This window comes from Pseudochaenichthys georgianus, chromosome 16, assembly GCF_902827115.2.
Source record: "Pseudochaenichthys georgianus chromosome 16, fPseGeo1.2, whole genome shotgun sequence".
Classification (NCBI taxonomy): Eukaryota; Metazoa; Chordata; class Actinopteri; order Perciformes; family Channichthyidae; genus Pseudochaenichthys; species Pseudochaenichthys georgianus.
In genome coordinates, this window is record NC_047518.2 from 27,866,263 (window position 1) to 27,882,805 (window position 16,543).

At 40.8% G+C, this 16,543-nt stretch overlaps 2 protein-coding genes across 2 annotated transcripts; both read right to left on the bottom strand.

Moving 5' to 3' along the window:
• Positions 1-175: 175 nt before the first annotated feature.
• rad54b (RAD54 homolog B) lies at positions 176-16,163 on the bottom strand. Its single transcript, XM_034103517.2, has 16 exons — positions 16,061-16,163; positions 15,033-15,211; positions 14,726-14,915; positions 7,047-7,265; positions 6,011-6,304; positions 5,157-5,319; positions 4,851-5,076; positions 4,378-4,464; positions 4,173-4,293; positions 3,943-4,082; positions 2,874-3,164; positions 2,270-2,433; positions 1,823-2,084; positions 1,231-1,297; positions 937-1,134; positions 176-459 (listed from the first exon to the last, which is right to left on the bottom strand). The coding sequence occupies exons 2-16, from the start codon at positions 15,177-15,179 to the stop codon at positions 239-241; spliced, it is 2,790 nt and encodes a 929-aa protein (XP_033959408.1). The 5' UTR covers positions 15,180-15,211; positions 16,061-16,163; the 3' UTR covers positions 176-238.
• LOC117461583 (fibrinogen silencer-binding protein) lies at positions 7,675-10,840 on the bottom strand. Its single transcript, XM_034103518.1, has 2 exons — positions 10,172-10,840; positions 7,675-9,087 (listed from the first exon to the last, which is right to left on the bottom strand). Exons 1-2 carry the CDS (start codon positions 10,576-10,578, stop codon positions 8,532-8,534), a joined length of 963 nt encoding a protein of 320 aa, XP_033959409.1. The 5' UTR covers positions 10,579-10,840; the 3' UTR covers positions 7,675-8,531.
• Positions 16,164-16,543: the final 380 nt, after the last annotated feature.

Here is a 16,543-nt window from a genome sequence, read left to right on the forward strand (position 1 = left end):
GAGCCTGAACGAAAACATGTAAAACTAGTGTGTGTGTGTGTGTGTGTGTGTGTGTGTGTGTGTGTGTGTGTGTGTGTGTGTGTGTGTGTGTGTGTGTGTGTGTGTGTGTGTGTGTGTGTGTGTGTGTGTGTGTGTGTGTGTGTGTGTGTGTGTGTGTGTGTGTGTGTGTGTGTGTGTGTGTGTGTGTGTGTGTGTGTGTGTGTGTGTCTTCTATATCTAGAGTGTAATCTGTGTGTGTTCATGGAGCGGTGTGAGAGATGGTGGTCTGGAAGGCGAAGGTGATGTGTTTTCGTGCGAGATCGAGGTAAGGGTCTGAGAAGGTGTGTGTGTCACCAGAGAAATGTCTCCACTGCATCAGCTCAGACATGCTGAGAGGCTTCTGTGGCGCCCCCCCGCGGTCACCTTGACGACCGAGCTGGCATGGCCTAGCAGAAACCTGCTCGTCTTCCTCTTCGACAGCTAAGGGAGAAGAAAACAGGGAGTTAAACAAGTTCTTAATCCATACAATTTTTTTTTTTAATGATTTTAGTCAGTTACTTAGCCTATTTAAAATCATGAGGAAAATGGTGCATGAATCCAATTGTATGCTCAATACTACCCAAACGCACCAATTAAAAAAATAAATAACTTAATATATAAACACTTCCACATAAAATGCAACAAAATTGTGTTTGGGAAGTACAGTAGTAGTCGAGCATACCAATAGATTCATGTAACCTGAATAATATCGAAGTTGTTTGTAAATGTTTTGCTGTTGTCAAACATGGCCGCCATTTACTTAAATTCTTCAATTTTTTTCTCAGTCTTTATATTTCACGTTCGCAGTGAAGGTATGCATGTAAAACAGTTTTCTTCACAAATTCAAGTTAAGTAGAGCAATATATTCAAATAATTATTTTGGGGGATAACTGTCTTTTTCGTCGCCCCGATGCCTACCGTGGGCCGAGCCGTCCATGCTGCAGCTGCAGTTCAGCAGGTCGTGTGTCAGACAGAGTGTGTCTGTCAGGCTAAACAGATCTCGCAGTTCACTGGTGGAGAAGCTGGTGTGCTCCGCCTTTTTGCCCAGGTCCACCACTGTCCCAGAGAGCCCCTGTTTGGCCACCTGTCTCTGGAATATACGCTCCTCAATAGTGCCTGAAAGGAAATAACACACACCCAGACATAAAGCTGGAGTCTGGATCATGATATGCTCAGCAGTCTGGCTGATTGTGTGCATGTGAGTTTTCTGACCGGCGGTGAGGAGACGATAAATGTGCACAGTCTTCTTCTGACCATCTCTCCACACCCGAGCCATGGCCTTGACACAGAAGAGAGGAAAAAGTTCAGGGAAGAAAACACACAAATGTTCACAGCACCATCTGGTGGATATGTATGTATATATAAGTGATGCGAGTGAGGGCCAGAGTGAAACAGGGTTCAATTGACAGTTTTCACACCAGCCTAAACTCAAAAAAAGCTCTAAAACCACTATTTGATTGACCCAATAAAAGAGGTCAGGTGTGAAGGTCCCCAAAATATGTGCGTAAGACAGAGGAGACCAAAAACAAAGAAAGCAGTGTTAAAGACTTTTTACCTTTCAAGTTAAATTCAAGGCTTTATTGTCATCGGCACATTAGCTACAGTGTAGATATGGCAATGAAAAACTTAGGTCACAGGCTCCTCCAACAGTGCAACATATATATAGGACATGGAACAAATACAACAGATAAAATAGTGCAAGAGATTGTTTGGAGATGTGCAAGTAAATACAAATAAAATAGAAATAGTGCAAGAAGAGTCTATATACAAGTAAATTCTAACCATGTCTCAGTGTGTGTCTTACCTGCATGTCATTGGCAGGGTTCCAGTCGATGTCATACAGCACCAGGTGGGAAGCCCCGATCAGATTGAGCCCCACCCCGCCTGCTTTAGAGCTCAGCAGAAACAGGAAGTTCAGAGAGTAAGGACTGTTAAACCCGTCGACCAGCCGCTGCCTCTGGCCGGTGGGGGTGTGTCCGTCCAGTCGGCAGAAGGTGTAGCTCATGTGAACACACAAGTCCTGCAGCATGTCAAGTGTCTTAGTATAGTTGGACACTACGACCACCCTACAGGGGCACACACACTGTCAGTATATATGGACAAAAGTACACATGCAAATGCAAAAGTACACACGCAAATACGCACGCGCGCGCGCACACACACACACACACACACACACACACACACACACACACACACACACACACACACACACACACACACACACACACACACACACACACACACACACCTGTCTGTAGGGTTGAGTTGTCTGATGACGCTCAGTAAGTCCGACAGCACCAGAAGTTTTCCAGAGTCAGCCGTGTTGAGTCCACCTGAAGAGTAGGATTCTGGGAAGAGCTCAGCCAGGCCGTCGTATAAAGTGTTCTCCACTGAACCGCTCTCTTGTTTTTCCTGAGAAATATAACACAGTACTTACAGTTAAGACTGGGGGGGAAATCTCTTGACACTAAGACATAAATGCAAACTGCATTGAACAGAGTTGGTGCTGTCCTATCAGATCAAGATATTAAGTGGCTGGACGAATATTTAATAAAAACAATTGTAATAACAATGAAAAGATAATTTATAAAGCCTAATTAATAACATAAACTGCAGCTCAAACAGCTTTACAAGATAATCAAAGTTAGAAACACAGGTACTAAAATCAACACAACATACAAAAACCATAAAACATGTATGAGAAATATAAAGAAGTTAACTAATTAAAACAAAGACGATATAAAAAGGCTAGATTATAAAAATCCATGTGGAGCTTTTTCGAAAAACGATCAACTTGTCTCATTAGTGATGGGTGTTGTTTCCCTCCCCTTCCTAGCAGCAGAGAGTGTTACCTTCACGGTGGAGTGCAGCAGCCCGGGGTGGTTGCAGAGCTTCTTCAGGGCGGTGATGCAGGCCAGGTGAGTGTGAGTCTGCGTGGAGCCCTGGAGGCAGGCTCTGAAGACTCTGTGGCCGAGGAGCTGCTGGTACAGGTCCCGCTGCAGAGGGGAAGGCTCGCAGAACAACGTCCAGTCCAGACGAGGAGGCAGGTAGCAGTTGATGATCTCCTGCGTCCGTCTCAGGATGAACATCCCGGTCAGACGAGAGAGCTCCGCCGCTCGCTCTTCCCCCAAAACCCTCTCCTCCTGACGGCAGAGATTAAATTAAATCAGGTTTATTGCCAGATAACGTTTTCTTTATACACTCATTCAAATGTTTGGAATTGCATGCCACAAGCTTGATCAGGTAAAGTCTGCTGGCTGAGAGTTATATCCTTATTTTTATGAATGATGTTTCAGGCTTTTAAAGTATAACAAGTCCGCTTTCAAAATAAATTTGACTTTGCATGAAGCAATGTGTGCCGTTTTAAAATCGGCACATGTTCGGCACATGTTCCTTAAGTGCACAATTAATTGAAGATGTATATTATATTATATAGTAACTCTTGGGTTTCCAAAGTTGAAATTGGATAAGGGACATTTACTTAACAGGCTTTGGACTTAAAATGTAGTTTATAAAAATGTTTTTTAATATAACCACTGAGTTGAATGCATAAAAGTCAAAGAAGAAATGGGGTCCACAGTTCACACAACGTTTAGAGTGCAATTGTCCCGTTGCAGTTATATAAAGATCGAGGGTTAATAAAAAAATTCTGGGCTGGAAAACAGATAAAAAATCTATTTTATTCTCCCCTGTTGTGACAGGGACATCGACTAAATTGAAGTAATGAAATGCTTATTTTTTGGGGTGCACAAAACATAGATTTGGTCCCTAAATTAAACCGTTTTAGGCTCTGTAAGAATAGCTATTGTAGAGAGAAAGAAAAACACATGAATTCCCAAATGTGCATTGGCAGTGTATGTACTGTATATATGCAGTGACTATATCGAAATAAAAAAACAAAAAGGTCAGAGGTTGTATTACCTCAGCACAGCCGGGCTGTCTGGAGCGTAGAATGGGCTCCTCGTAAACCTTCCTATACCCAGTGGATGACCCGAGGATGCCCGGGTTAACAAACTCTATAATCGCATAAAACTCCTGCAGGTCGTTCTGAACCGGGGTGCCTGCAAAACACAAAGACACGTTTCGTTGTGCATTGTTTGTCAGAGACAGTTTTCCTCCAGCTTCCTCTGTATCTCAGCGACGGTGAGTACCTGTCAGTATGACTCTGCGACTACAGCTCAGGCTGCTGATGGCTGAAGACGTCTTGATGCTGCTGTTCTTTAATCTGTGGCCTTCGTCACAAATCACAAGACCGAACTCCACTTTCTGTACCTGTAATCATGAGATACATTAATATAACGAAAGACAATAAAGGCTAATTGTAGAATGCACACTTGACAGACAAGGTGAAGGTACCTGGTCCAGGCAGCGCAGCAGCATTTCATAGCTGATCACAAGAACGCTGTGCAGAGGAGATAACACAAACTTCTCGATCCTGTTGTCCTGTACGTATGTCAACAAAGGATGAATAATATTAATGACTTCATATATGCTAGATTAAGGAAAAGAGGTGATTCAGAAAAAAGGCCAACAGACCAGGAGAAGTCATAGATCACCGTAAATTCAATATCAATTAGACACAGAATTCAACAAGAGCACAGAGGTACCAAATACACAATAAACAATTTAAATGGCTGGTTTAAAAAAATATATTATGCATCACTTTAAATAACTTTAGTTTTGACAGCTTTCACTGTTACTCATTATGTTGTTTTGTTACATCTCAGATGCTGAAATCTCTTAAAACACACAACATGTCATTTCGGACAATTGAGGTCTCTCTCTTGTTCATCAAATAAATAATTCCCCCCCCCCCCCCCTCTCCTCACCTGATCCACAGTGAAAACGTTGATCCGCTCTCGGCCCAGCCACTTGTTAAACTCCGCCCCCCAGTTGTGTACTAGGCTACCAGGAGTGACCACGAGGACACGCTTAGCAACCGGTTTCCCCCCGTATGGGCCTTGTTTAAGCAGCGTCCAGGCCAGCGCCACGCTCTGGAGGGTCTTCCCCAGACCCATCTCGTCAGCCAGGATAGCCCCGTAGCGCCCCACAGCTCTACACAATGAAACACATTAATATCATCTGTTGATGAGACGAACTACAGACGATAAGTGGTTCAAGAACGGCTCCATTACCTCAAGCCCATGACACACTCATAGAGGAAGAGCAGGCCGTCCCTCTGGTGGGGGCGCAGTTGGGTCGTCAGGTAAGGGTCAATAACAACGTCCACCACAGGAAGCCCCGCCTTGTTGTTAGACCACTGGTGGTTAGCGGAGGGGCGAGGCATCACCAGAGCGCCTGAGAAAGATCCAGAGTTCTGAGTATGTTTCCACATAATGCACACTAGAGGCAATATAACAAGATGATTTCTTTATTGTTCACATAAACAATTTTAAATGAACTGTAAAGTTAAAGATATATTGACAATTGTACTAGTATTTCTATTTTATACATCTTTATTTTGATCTGTTTTAATTGTTAGTGTAATAAGCACCAGGAAATGTTTTGTTGATTGTGATGTGTGTACCTGCCCAGGGACTGCAGGTGGAAATGAGCTTTAAACTATATTCTGGCATATAGCATCTCTTCTCTCTTTGAGATTTATGTATTTCTTTGCATGGTCCCTGTTCAATAAATATATATAAACAAATAATGTAAAATTATCTTGTTTTCACAGTCTGATTGTTCAACACAAGAGAAGATATATTTTGAGAAACAAAGTAATGCATGAATGAGTATAGTGCTATTGAGTATAAGTTTAGGTTTTATAAAACCTAATGATATACTATTACTCCATTGATCCCTATTAAGACTGTAAAACCCATGCACAAAGCGTGAGTTCAGCTTCTGAATAACTTACATACTGCTCTTATATTCCTTGGCCATCCAGGCCTTTTATTTCCCGGTAAAACCCTTACTGGCGTTCTTGGAAATCATGTTTACTAACAATCCTGACATATCATAAAGAAGTATTATCATTACTACACACCTGCAGCCAGCGGGTCATGGCGGGGTTTGCAGGTTTGTTCCTTCTCTGGGTTGGACCCTGGATGATCTGCTCTGCCTGACAGCAGTGGGGAGCAGAAAGCTTTGGACCCCGGGCCACGAGAGGGAGGTGGAGCCGTCTTTGATACTGGCCCCTCTACCTGCACCTCTTGGAAACAACGTCCCCTGGCAAAGTCCTCAGCTGAGATGATGCCCATCACCTCCACCTCCTTCCCTCCGATCATCAGGGTCTCTCCATCAGAGAGGGAGGCCAGCGTAGACACCTTGTAGCCACTACCTACACACAAACATGCACAGGCATAGACAATGAACATATGACAGTGTGTATTGGGGAAAAAACGAGTTTTAAATGTTCAGTAAATCTACTTAAAATTGTACATCTTGTGTATGTATGTATGTATGTATGTATGTATGTATGTAATTAACATTTAAAGTGACATATGTTAAAGATTTCAGGTAACAAAAATGCAAAAGGACCTCTCTAGGTCCAGTATTACATTGGTTGACAGATCATATAGAGTGGCTTAAATGTGTGTTAATTGTTCAAAGAGATGCCATAGTTTAGGGAAAGCATTAACTAATAAATGCCTGAATTTGTTATGCATTTGGTGTAGACTCAAGTTATGGCTCAGTTGTTGGGTGTCTTTTTGATCAACCAGTTTAATCATAATCCAATTGGGATCCAGGAATTATACAAAACTAAGCAAAAAGACAAAAGGGGTGTTTGGGGATTGGCTTTGTTGATGCTTTATCTGAGAGGCGGCTTACATTCTCAGACTTTGAAATCCCTTATCAAAAAGATGACAAAAGCACAACTCTTTGTTTCAGGTGATAAAGCCTAATGAAAACAAAGTTATGAATAACATATTTCTTTGTATGCCAATTGATCCCTGTGAATCCTACATACTGGTTATTCAACTGTCACAGGGAAAGAAAACTGCCACGCCCCTCTTTCTCCCACCGAACTTAATATGACGATAAGTAAAGACTAAATCTAAACTGGGGTGTCTCTGTCTCACCCTTTCCAATGTCCTTCCCCTCCATGTCTTTCAGTGTGGCGGTGCGTCCTCTTGTAATCAGGACTGCATCGCCCTCCCAGCGCTTGTGTTTCTTCTTACTGGCTTTACACCACATCACACTGTGGTACCGCACTCCATCCTGACTGCAGCCAGCGTCTGGGCCTGCCGCTCCAGAAACACCGACTGACCCTGAAGTCAACTGAGGGTCACCATTTAATCCTGAAACACAAAGACATATAATATTGTGAAAACAAAATAAATATCTAATACAAACTTTGCATAACTCACCAGCAGGGGTCACTGCTGCACCAGTCTACACATCATACTAGAGCTTCATATCGAACATGATAGACCACTTCATAAATTCACAAGCACGAAAACTTAAGTGCTACTCATGCCCTGTTAGAAATAAAAGTGTAAGGACCCTTTGCCATCATGTGATTTTGACAAAACACCAAAGTAAGAGATCTTCCTAAGGGAGGTTGAAATCATGAGAGCGAATCGGAGCGAATGCATGTTTGTAATAAACACAAAATCAGGAGTATTTATTTTTATTTTTTTATAAAAACAAGTACACATAAGCACAAAGTGTAAAAGAAACTGACAACATTCATATACCAATAAACATTACAATACAATCAATGTCACATACATTAAATAACGATAACATCGCAAATCTAAGTCCACATTTTTGATCGCCTAACTCGCCATTAATTCAGCAACCAGAGAGAATTAGGACTTAAACTCACTTCGATGTACAGCAACTCACAGAACAAGATTTGCCATCAGTAGCATCTCGTGTTTAAGGCCTTCAGTTTAACTTGTGCTTCAGTGCAGGGTTTCTGAACACTTCTCAGTTTTACAAAGTGTAACTTTGTTTTTTTGTGCTTATATTTCCTTGTTAACATACAGAATACTGTATAAGCGCCGCTAGCTTGGATACCTTAAAGTGCTACAAGATAATGTTTTTTTTCTTTTTTCGTTCAGATTCGTTAGATCAAGTGGATTTTTTCTTTTTAAGATACTCCAGTTAGTAGTGAATCATTAATAATATGATAACAGATGCATACATCATAGGGGCGGATCTAGGACGGATAAGCACCATCGTGGTACATGCCATTTATCACTAATAATATTCCTTTCAAAACGTTGATATCACTTCTTTTTTTTTTGCCTATTTTGGCTCTCACAGTGTCTATAATATGGGCATTTACAAGTTGTGTTACTGCTTCTATTAAAAAGTGTAAATGAAGATACATTTAAACAATGACAAGTATACACACGGACTGGTCAGGCTTATCCTGCGATATGCAAACAGGCTTTCATTGTTTGTACGAGGCACTATGTTTCCAAAAGAAAATTCAAGTTCTGAAACAGCCCTCCAAATAAAAACTGATGAGTGTGATAGCTCCCCAGCTTCTTCTCCGCACTTTAAGCTCCTCAGAGCCTCTACTTTTCAAACACTGATGTGTGTGTTCATGGTCACTATAGAGGAATTGGCAGTCCGTGTCTCAGTCGAGCAGCTCTTAGTTTCTCCACTTTGATCTTGGCTCTCAGAAGTTCCTCCTCCAGATCCTGTTTCCTCTTCAGCCCCTCCCTCTTCTCCTCCAGGTACAGGGCAACCTTCTTGTGATTGGCTACCACCAACTCGTGCTCCTCTTTGGCGAGGTGCAGAGAGCGAAACCTGTCAGGTTCGTGGTGAGGGTAGAGGTCGTTGGGAAAGAGGTCGCAACGTAACGGTATCGGCGATGTGGAGAGGGTGATGTTCACGGAGGAAGTGACGGGGGAGAGGGATGCTTCGTAATCGTGAACGCTGCCCAAGTCGTGCTCTGCCTCCGGCTCCTGGCCTCCATCCAGCCCTGGCTCCGAGTGTGTGGAGAGGATGGGGAGGTCTGGCGGTGGTTTTACATCCTCTTCAGGGTCCAGCTGGACCACCTCATGGGGGATACTTGGGACAGCTGCTGAGTAATCCTGGAGTCCAGCCAGAGAGGAGCTGCTGCCAGGATGTTCCACAGGAGAGTTGTGCTTGCTGTATATTAATCTACAAATGGAATAAAGGATACAATTAAGTCAGACGAGAGTGCTTAACCAGCATTTTTCAAGGATCTACTGTAAAATAAGACTATACAAGAGGAAATTGGCGATTTACCAAAGTAAAAATAACACATTTATGCTGGTAACAAACCAACAGTAAGGCAAGGCAAGGCAAGGCAAGGCAAGTTTATTTATATAGCACTTTTCAACACAAGGCAAGACATTAAGCATTAAAAACAGTAAATAACATTTTTCATTTTTATGTCTATGGTTCATTTTTGGTGCAGCTACACAACGAGTAGTATGCAGAGGCTCAATTATTACGATACAATAAAGGTGTTGCTTCAAGTATGCAGATAGCGTGGTGCCATTTTGTGTTCTCTGTGTTCTACATGTGACGTGAGGCATCCTAAGACATCTGATGTACAATTTTAAGTGTACATGACTCTGTACTCATCCAGGCTCAGAAAACACAGTTTAGATGAATGTTTTTTTCAAGTTGAATGATAAATTGTTCTGTTTTTTGTATTACGAATTATCCTTTCTTTTTTTGCTATTAACCCTTGCCAAGTCTTAAATAAACTGAAATGAAACTACAGGGTTTGTTGTCTTCTGTGTGCTTTCCTGACACAATATCAGTTATTCTGCCAAATGTGCTTCCTTTATGTAGCACTGGAAAACACGTTTAAAGAATTATTTTGGGGTGGAATTTTTTATTTGTAATTGCCTTTTCCAAACAAATAAAAACACTACAATTGACCTTAAATTAAATTGGCAGATTAATCAAAGAAAATCTGTTTTTTTATGTGGATAAAACAAAAAACTACTAATGAGTAGTTTTCTTCCAGTAAATAACAACAGGACATACTGTATTTTCCTGTTGTGCCTGACGCTGTACACAGAGTGTGTTATCTGATTGGTTTCTGAGCTGCGAGTTCAGCCCCTCCCCTCCCTCCTCCTCTAACAGATGAGTCAGTGTCCTGACTTAAAACTGTCAATGTTCTTGCTAAACTTTCAGCTGACTGTCGAGTTATACCTTTAGGTCTGTATTAAATGAGTGTCTGTGCTCGTGGGTGCATATCACACTGTACCTGCGCAGTGCCTGGTCCTTCTCATGGATGGGCACGTGCTGAAACAGGTGAGGGATCATCTCCATGATTCTCCTGGTAGGCTCAGAGATGCTCGATCTGTACTCTGGCTGGGCGTGTCTCCGCTGCATCACTTCCTGCTTGGCTGACTCCTTCAACCTCTTGTAGAGGGTTCTAAGGCCCTGAGCGGTGCGATGGGGTCTGTCTCCTCCCAAAGCGTTGTATAGCTCGGCAACAGTTTCCCAGCACTTGTTTTTGTCCACGATGACTGCATGCTTGTTGGTGTGTTCCTCCAGGATGCGGATGTGAGGACGGACCAGCTTCAACAGGTCCAGCTTCTCAGAGAGGGTGAAGTTGGACGAGCGAGCTTTACCCACCATACTGGACAAAAACACAGAGCTGGATGCCATCTTATAGCATAGCGGTCCCTCGTAAGCCAAGTCCAGCCTATGGATTTCTGCGTTCAGCAGCCACTCTCAAAACTGATGCTCCTTACTCTTCCCACCTGTCTTTTTTGTCCCTGCTGCTGGGTTATCCTGGTCCACGGTGATAAAACCAACTCTGGTCTCATTCCCATATATCTCAAATGTACCTTCTATTCTACTTCTAAATCAAACATATGCTATTTCTAAAATGTGCATGGATTTATACTCTACTCCTAGGTTCCCTCTCAGCCACGTTGCACAACAAAAACAGCCTGTGCTGCACACAATAAGAATCAGGCTTAACTAGGCCAGCCTCGTTTAGGCCCCCGCCTACCGCGGAGGGCTTTGGATGAATTCCTCCCAGCTTAGGCTGACGTAGTTAAGCCGCTTAAACCCAGCCCGACCTACTTACAGCTCGGTCTCTCTAAAACCCAAACCAAGCACAGCACAGAGCACAGCACTGCCTCAACATTATAAAATAGGGACGGCAACCGAAGCTCTGTGTCCTGCACAAATATGTAACACTGCCTTTAAGTAGTGTATTATTACAGGTTATTAGGGGTCAGGGGGTCTATTTTCCCAAAGTGAGTGACGCTTTGATGTAGCGCTGGTTTAACTATGTGAAGGGGGAGGGGTTTGCGAGCGAGCTGCGCGTGCCCGCGGGAATATCAGCGTTTATCAATTTTCAGCCGTCTACAGTGAAGAAAGGTTACAAAAATAACGATTCATATGATTAAAAAATGTGTTTAGGAAATGCGTATAGAAAGGGTACTGAGGCGAGCACAGAGTGGTGTTTTGTGAGGAAAACAGCGGCACTAGTTGCTCGTGCAGGAGGAGGCGGCTCACTGATCCCGAGCACAGTCCTAATCTTCCCCGCGCTGCCGCTGCACTACCCCGCTAATTTACATAATGCTGGACCTGCTGTCACTCAACCCGCCCCGGTTTAACAAACATCCAGCCCTCGTGTGTGTGTGTGTGTGTGTGTGTGTGTGTGTGTGTGTGTGTGTGTGTGTGTGTGTGTGTGTGTGTGTGTGTGTGTGTGTGTGTGTGTGTGTGTGTGTGTGTGTGTGTGTGTGTGTGTGTGTGTGTGTGTGTGTGTGTGTGTGTGTGTGTGTGTGTGTGTGTGTGTGTGTGTGTGTGATTATTATTAGCCATAGAGGCAGGACGGTCGGGCACTGCGGAATAGGAGAGCGGTGTTACATGATGCGGCTTCTTACAGGTTTTACGTATAAACTTATGAAAATCACTCAATGGACATTTAACTGAAGCACAACTTTGCTTATTATAGAGTAGTCAAATCAAGGAAAAGCATCGATAATGTGACGGTGGAGGTGATGTTTACAAATGCATCTGTGTGTGATTATAGTAAAACCATGTGGAGAGAAGGGGGCAAGCGTTATTGGTTGGAGTGAAAACAGACTACCTTCTGCAGCCAAAAAGGAACTGAATGAACAACAAATAAGTATTCTTCACATGCATTTTAAGATTCTGCAACCAAAGATAATAACTGTGCACTAATTAATTTAGTTAAAGGTATTCACAATACTTGGCATGAGAACCAGAGAGCATACATTCAAATTTACATACTTTTTTTAAAATTTAAAATTATTTATTCTACTAATTCATCCAAAAAAGAAAAAAGTATAATTCATACACACAAAGATAAACAAAATGAGTAGAAGCGGGAGGGCTGAAGCATAGCTTATGGGAAGTAGCCCTCCCGAGAATCATCCTAATATAACATTGGCATTATTGCGTCAAAAACGTATAGAAATTAAGGAGTACAAAGAAATAAAGAAAAACTAGAGAAAAAATTAATTGAAGTTGGGGAAAAAATAAATAAATGCATATATATATGAAAACTAGATATACATGTAGGGTCATTTTCTGCACATGTCAATAGCAGTTGACTATCTTTTTTGAAAAGGAAAATACTATATATAAAAAAATATGTATGTACACATGTACTTGGCAAATAAATAATAATAATAATATATGCATATAAACATTGTGGACACTTATTTTCAAGTGACTTTTTTTATGTTCACACATACACAAAATATACATAAGCACATAAGTTCAGGTGTATAAGTACCCAAATGCACTCATATACACCAATACAAATATTACAAGGCAATTTCCAAGCCTGAAATACTAATTCAACCGCATAACGATGAAAATAAATAAGAAGGAACAAATAAATAAAAAGTAATGTAAACAATATTAAATAAATAAACAAACTGAGAAGTTATTATTTCTATAAAAAAAATATTGATTCTGGGAACACCCAATATTTGTTAGCTGGAGTAATCTGCAAATATACATTTTTTTAATTTAGTTTTGAATTGTTGATGACAAGTGATACTTGAAAGGTCTGGGTGAAGTCCATTCCACGTTCTAACTCCGATTATGATAAGCTGTGTGATTTGATGGTTGTTCTACAGGGCTTGCTACACAACCAGTTAGGATGCTAGTTGAGTATTTCCTGACTGTGCTTTGGAACTGCTTTTGAAGGTTAGTAGGCATTTTGTTATGGAAAATGTTGTGCATAATCAGTATTGTTTTAAGTTTTACTATGTCAAAAAATTGTAATAGATTGAGGTTTTTTTTAAATATGGGAGTTGTATGTTCATATTTACCAACACCACAGACTATTCGTAATACTTTTTTTTGGGATGTTATTATTTTTTGTAGATTTGTTGCGTACGTGTTTCCCCATATTTCGGAGCAGTAGTAAAGGTAAGGGAGAAATAGACTGTTATAAAGAGTTCTGAGTATTTTTCCTCGAGAATGTTCTTAGTAAGATACAAAATACCTATTGTTTTTGACAGTTTAGTTTGTACATCAATGATATGGTGCTTCCAGTTGAGTTTTTTGTCAACAAGCAGTCCTAAAAATGTACATGCACCAACTTTTTCTATCTCGGTATTGCAAATCCGTTTAATGCAGTCATTTCTACTCTCACTTTGTATTGAATAACATGTAATTTGTTTTGGCCACATTAAGGGATAATTTATTAACTGCAAACCAGTTACATAGTATTTCTGATTCCACAATCACAATTTTAACAAGATCGGCAAGATTATGATGGGAGCAGAAAATGGTGGTATCATCGGCAAACAAAATGAATTTTAACAGGTCTGAGGTGTTGATAATGTCATTAATATAAATCAGGAACAGTTTTGGACCTAAGATTGATCCTTGAGGGACTCCACATGTTATAGGAAGATTGTTTGATTTCGCCTCGTCTATATCCACATATTTTAGCCTATTTATCAGATAACTCTTCTCTTATTTTGCTTGACCCCTTATGCCATAATGTTCTAATTTGTGTAACAGTATAGTATGGTTCACAGTATCCAAAGCCTTTTTAAGGTCAATACCAGCTGTAATCATTTTTTTCTCAATATTGTTGGTAATTTCTTCAACCAGTTCCATTACTGCTGAAGAAGAGTGATTTTTCTGAAATCCATATTGGCTGGGGCATAGTATATTACATTTGCTGAGGAATTACTCCAGACATTGTGGCAGTAAAGAAATGGGTCTATAGTTATTAAGACTTCATTTATCACCAGATTTGAAAACCCGGAATCACCTTCGCGATTTTCATTTCATTGGAAAAAATACCTTGTTGGAACGATTTATTGCATATATTTACTAGGGGGGCTACAATGTTTGGTGCAACTTGTTTAACAATATTCATACTTAGTCCTAAATAATGTTTGGACTGTTTACTGTGTTGAGTATTGACAATATCAAGAACATACTACGATTTGATATTTTTTGTATCAGTTCATACCTCATACACATGTAGACCATGTTCAAAGCTAATTGTCATATCTCCCAATATGTTGATATGTAGTTCAGTGATATGTAGGTTTCCAGACAGCCTTTTCATTTTTGTATTGCAGATGATGTCAGATAACATATTATGTAATAGTGAAATAGGTAAGAAGCATTTAATGAAATATGTGTTCCCCTCACTCTCACAGTACTTTACACAACCATACCTATAACAAAAGCAGCAGGGACAGCAGCAGGGACAGCCCCTGTTCCAATGTGGATTTGTTGCACAATCTGCACATGACTACTGTTGCCCGTAATATCCCAGCCACAAGTCGCTGTGTCTTACCTTCGGGTCCGTTGTCTTCGGAGTACTCTTCTGAGACAGTGGTAGGATGTTTTGCCTCATTTTCCTTACTTTCTGCCACACTGAGAACACGAGCCAGGGCCCTTGACAAGGTTGGAGCAGGAAGGGCAGCTTTGGGCTGGGCATTCAACTCTGTTTTACCCAAAGTTGGTGCTGTTAGACTTCTCTGGACCTGCAGAATGAAGGCAAATTAAAATTAAACAACAACACTGGATGATAAATGATGATTAAGGGAATCAAACGAATACTGAAATATTATACTGTAGGTTAAATGTTGTGAAAATGTTACCTTTTCCAGTGCATTGCCTAAACCAAGTTTAGGGCTAAGGGGCTTGAATTCAGCTGTGAGAAAGGAAGGAGATGCTCCAGGGGAAACAAACCGAGGCTTTTTCACAGCGTTGCCTGAGAGCTGGCTGGGAGCTCCTGAGCGTCGCATGATGCTTCTGGCAACTAACAATCGTTTATATCCTAAAGACAGACATTTATTATTATTAATACAGTAATTGATACCGGCAACTCATTAGGTCCTAGTCGGCACTACACCCAAGGTCCTATCGAAGCTCTGACAAAATTACAAATATGTTTTTGTTCAACTAAATAACAACATTTATTTTCTATTAAAGTGTTGGTTGCCTCGTCCTCAACAGGAAGAAGGTAAACTATGTATGTATACATTCAGACCAAGACAAAGGGAAATACAAATCTCATAATACTTCATGATGATCAAATTCATTAAAGCTTTAATACACAATTAAAAAATAATTATAGTTGTACCATCACAATTACAGCTCAACCCAGTGTTATCTTACTATTAAGACACACATTTTGCCCTGGTTGAGTGTGATGGGCATGTACGTTATATTATTTTGTTCTCAAAAATCCCGTGTCAGGTTCTTAGTTTTACTGATTTTAAAAAACTAAACCTACATTATAATGTTGGTGTCACTTGACTCTACATCAGTCTAATAGTTATTATGTTAACACTGTGTCTTCTACTTGTCTGAATAGACATCATGTAATGACTTAATGCCATTCACTCCCAATATGTTTCTATATTAATCTGGTTGACAATAGTATAACCCTAAGCTTTCTATCATTTTCAACCTCTCTGAAAGGCTTGGACATGATATACCTGGTTAATTTAAAATGACTAAAGGATCAAGCTATACCTGCATAAACCCTCTGCATCACAGTGAGTGACATGTTACCAAGCTAGTTTCCCAGCTAGCTAACAACAATCGCTAACACTTGTGACAATATGTAAACTCGGCTTTATAATGTCATGTTTGATAATGGGTGACAACGTGTCGTACATACCCGGTCGGACTAAACGTCTAATGAAAACATTTAAGATGATAGAATAGCAGCGTTTTCCAGTAAAAAACAATCGTCCTGTCTTTCTTTCTAAAACTCTCGATTCTGTTCGGGTTCTCCCGCTGAATGATTTGAAGATCGTGATTGGTTGAACCACGGCAGTGGGCGTGGTCATATTGAGTTGGGTGCGCTTGATTTTATTATCGTAGTAATTTTCATTTCACGGTAACATTGAATTTCCCCGTTCTGTCATTCCCTGGGTTAAATCGAGCACACCCATTACCACCCTGTGCTGACCTCACGTCCCCCCTTTAAAAACATCAGAATCAATCTTGAGATGATTACGTTTGTTAGGTTTTGCATATCGTTATTATTATGATACTTCCAATAAGGGTAAAGTCAGGAGCACGAGTCCTTTGCATCAATTGTTTTTCTTTCTTAAACCAGTAAATTGCTTTTTTGTTTTAGATTTTTCAATATTAAATG

What these genes read in the sequence shown, in the direction of transcription:
- LOC117461583 (XM_034103518.1), bottom strand. Translation starts at nt 10,578, where the DNA reads ATGGCATCCAGCTCTGTGTTTTTGTCCAGTATGGTGGGTAAAGCTCGC. An exon ending in AAGGACCAGGCACTGCGCAG is followed by an intron (nt 9,088 to 10,171) that starts GTACAGTGTGAT and finishes TTCCATTTGTAG; the next exon opens with ATTAATATACAGCAAGCACA.
- rad54b (XM_034103517.2), bottom strand. Translation starts at nt 15,179, where the DNA reads ATGCGACGCTCAGGAGCTCCCAGCCAGCTCTCAGGCAACGCTGTGAAA. An exon ending in GACAGCCCGGCTGTGCTGAG is followed by an intron (nt 3,165 to 3,942) that starts GTAATACAACCT and finishes CTCTGCCGTCAG; the next exon opens with GAGGAGAGGGTTTTGGGGGA. An exon ending in ACCCTGCCAATGACATGCAG is followed by an intron (nt 1,298 to 1,822) that starts GTAAGACACACA and finishes TTCTGTGTCAAG; the next exon opens with GCCATGGCTCGGGTGTGGAG.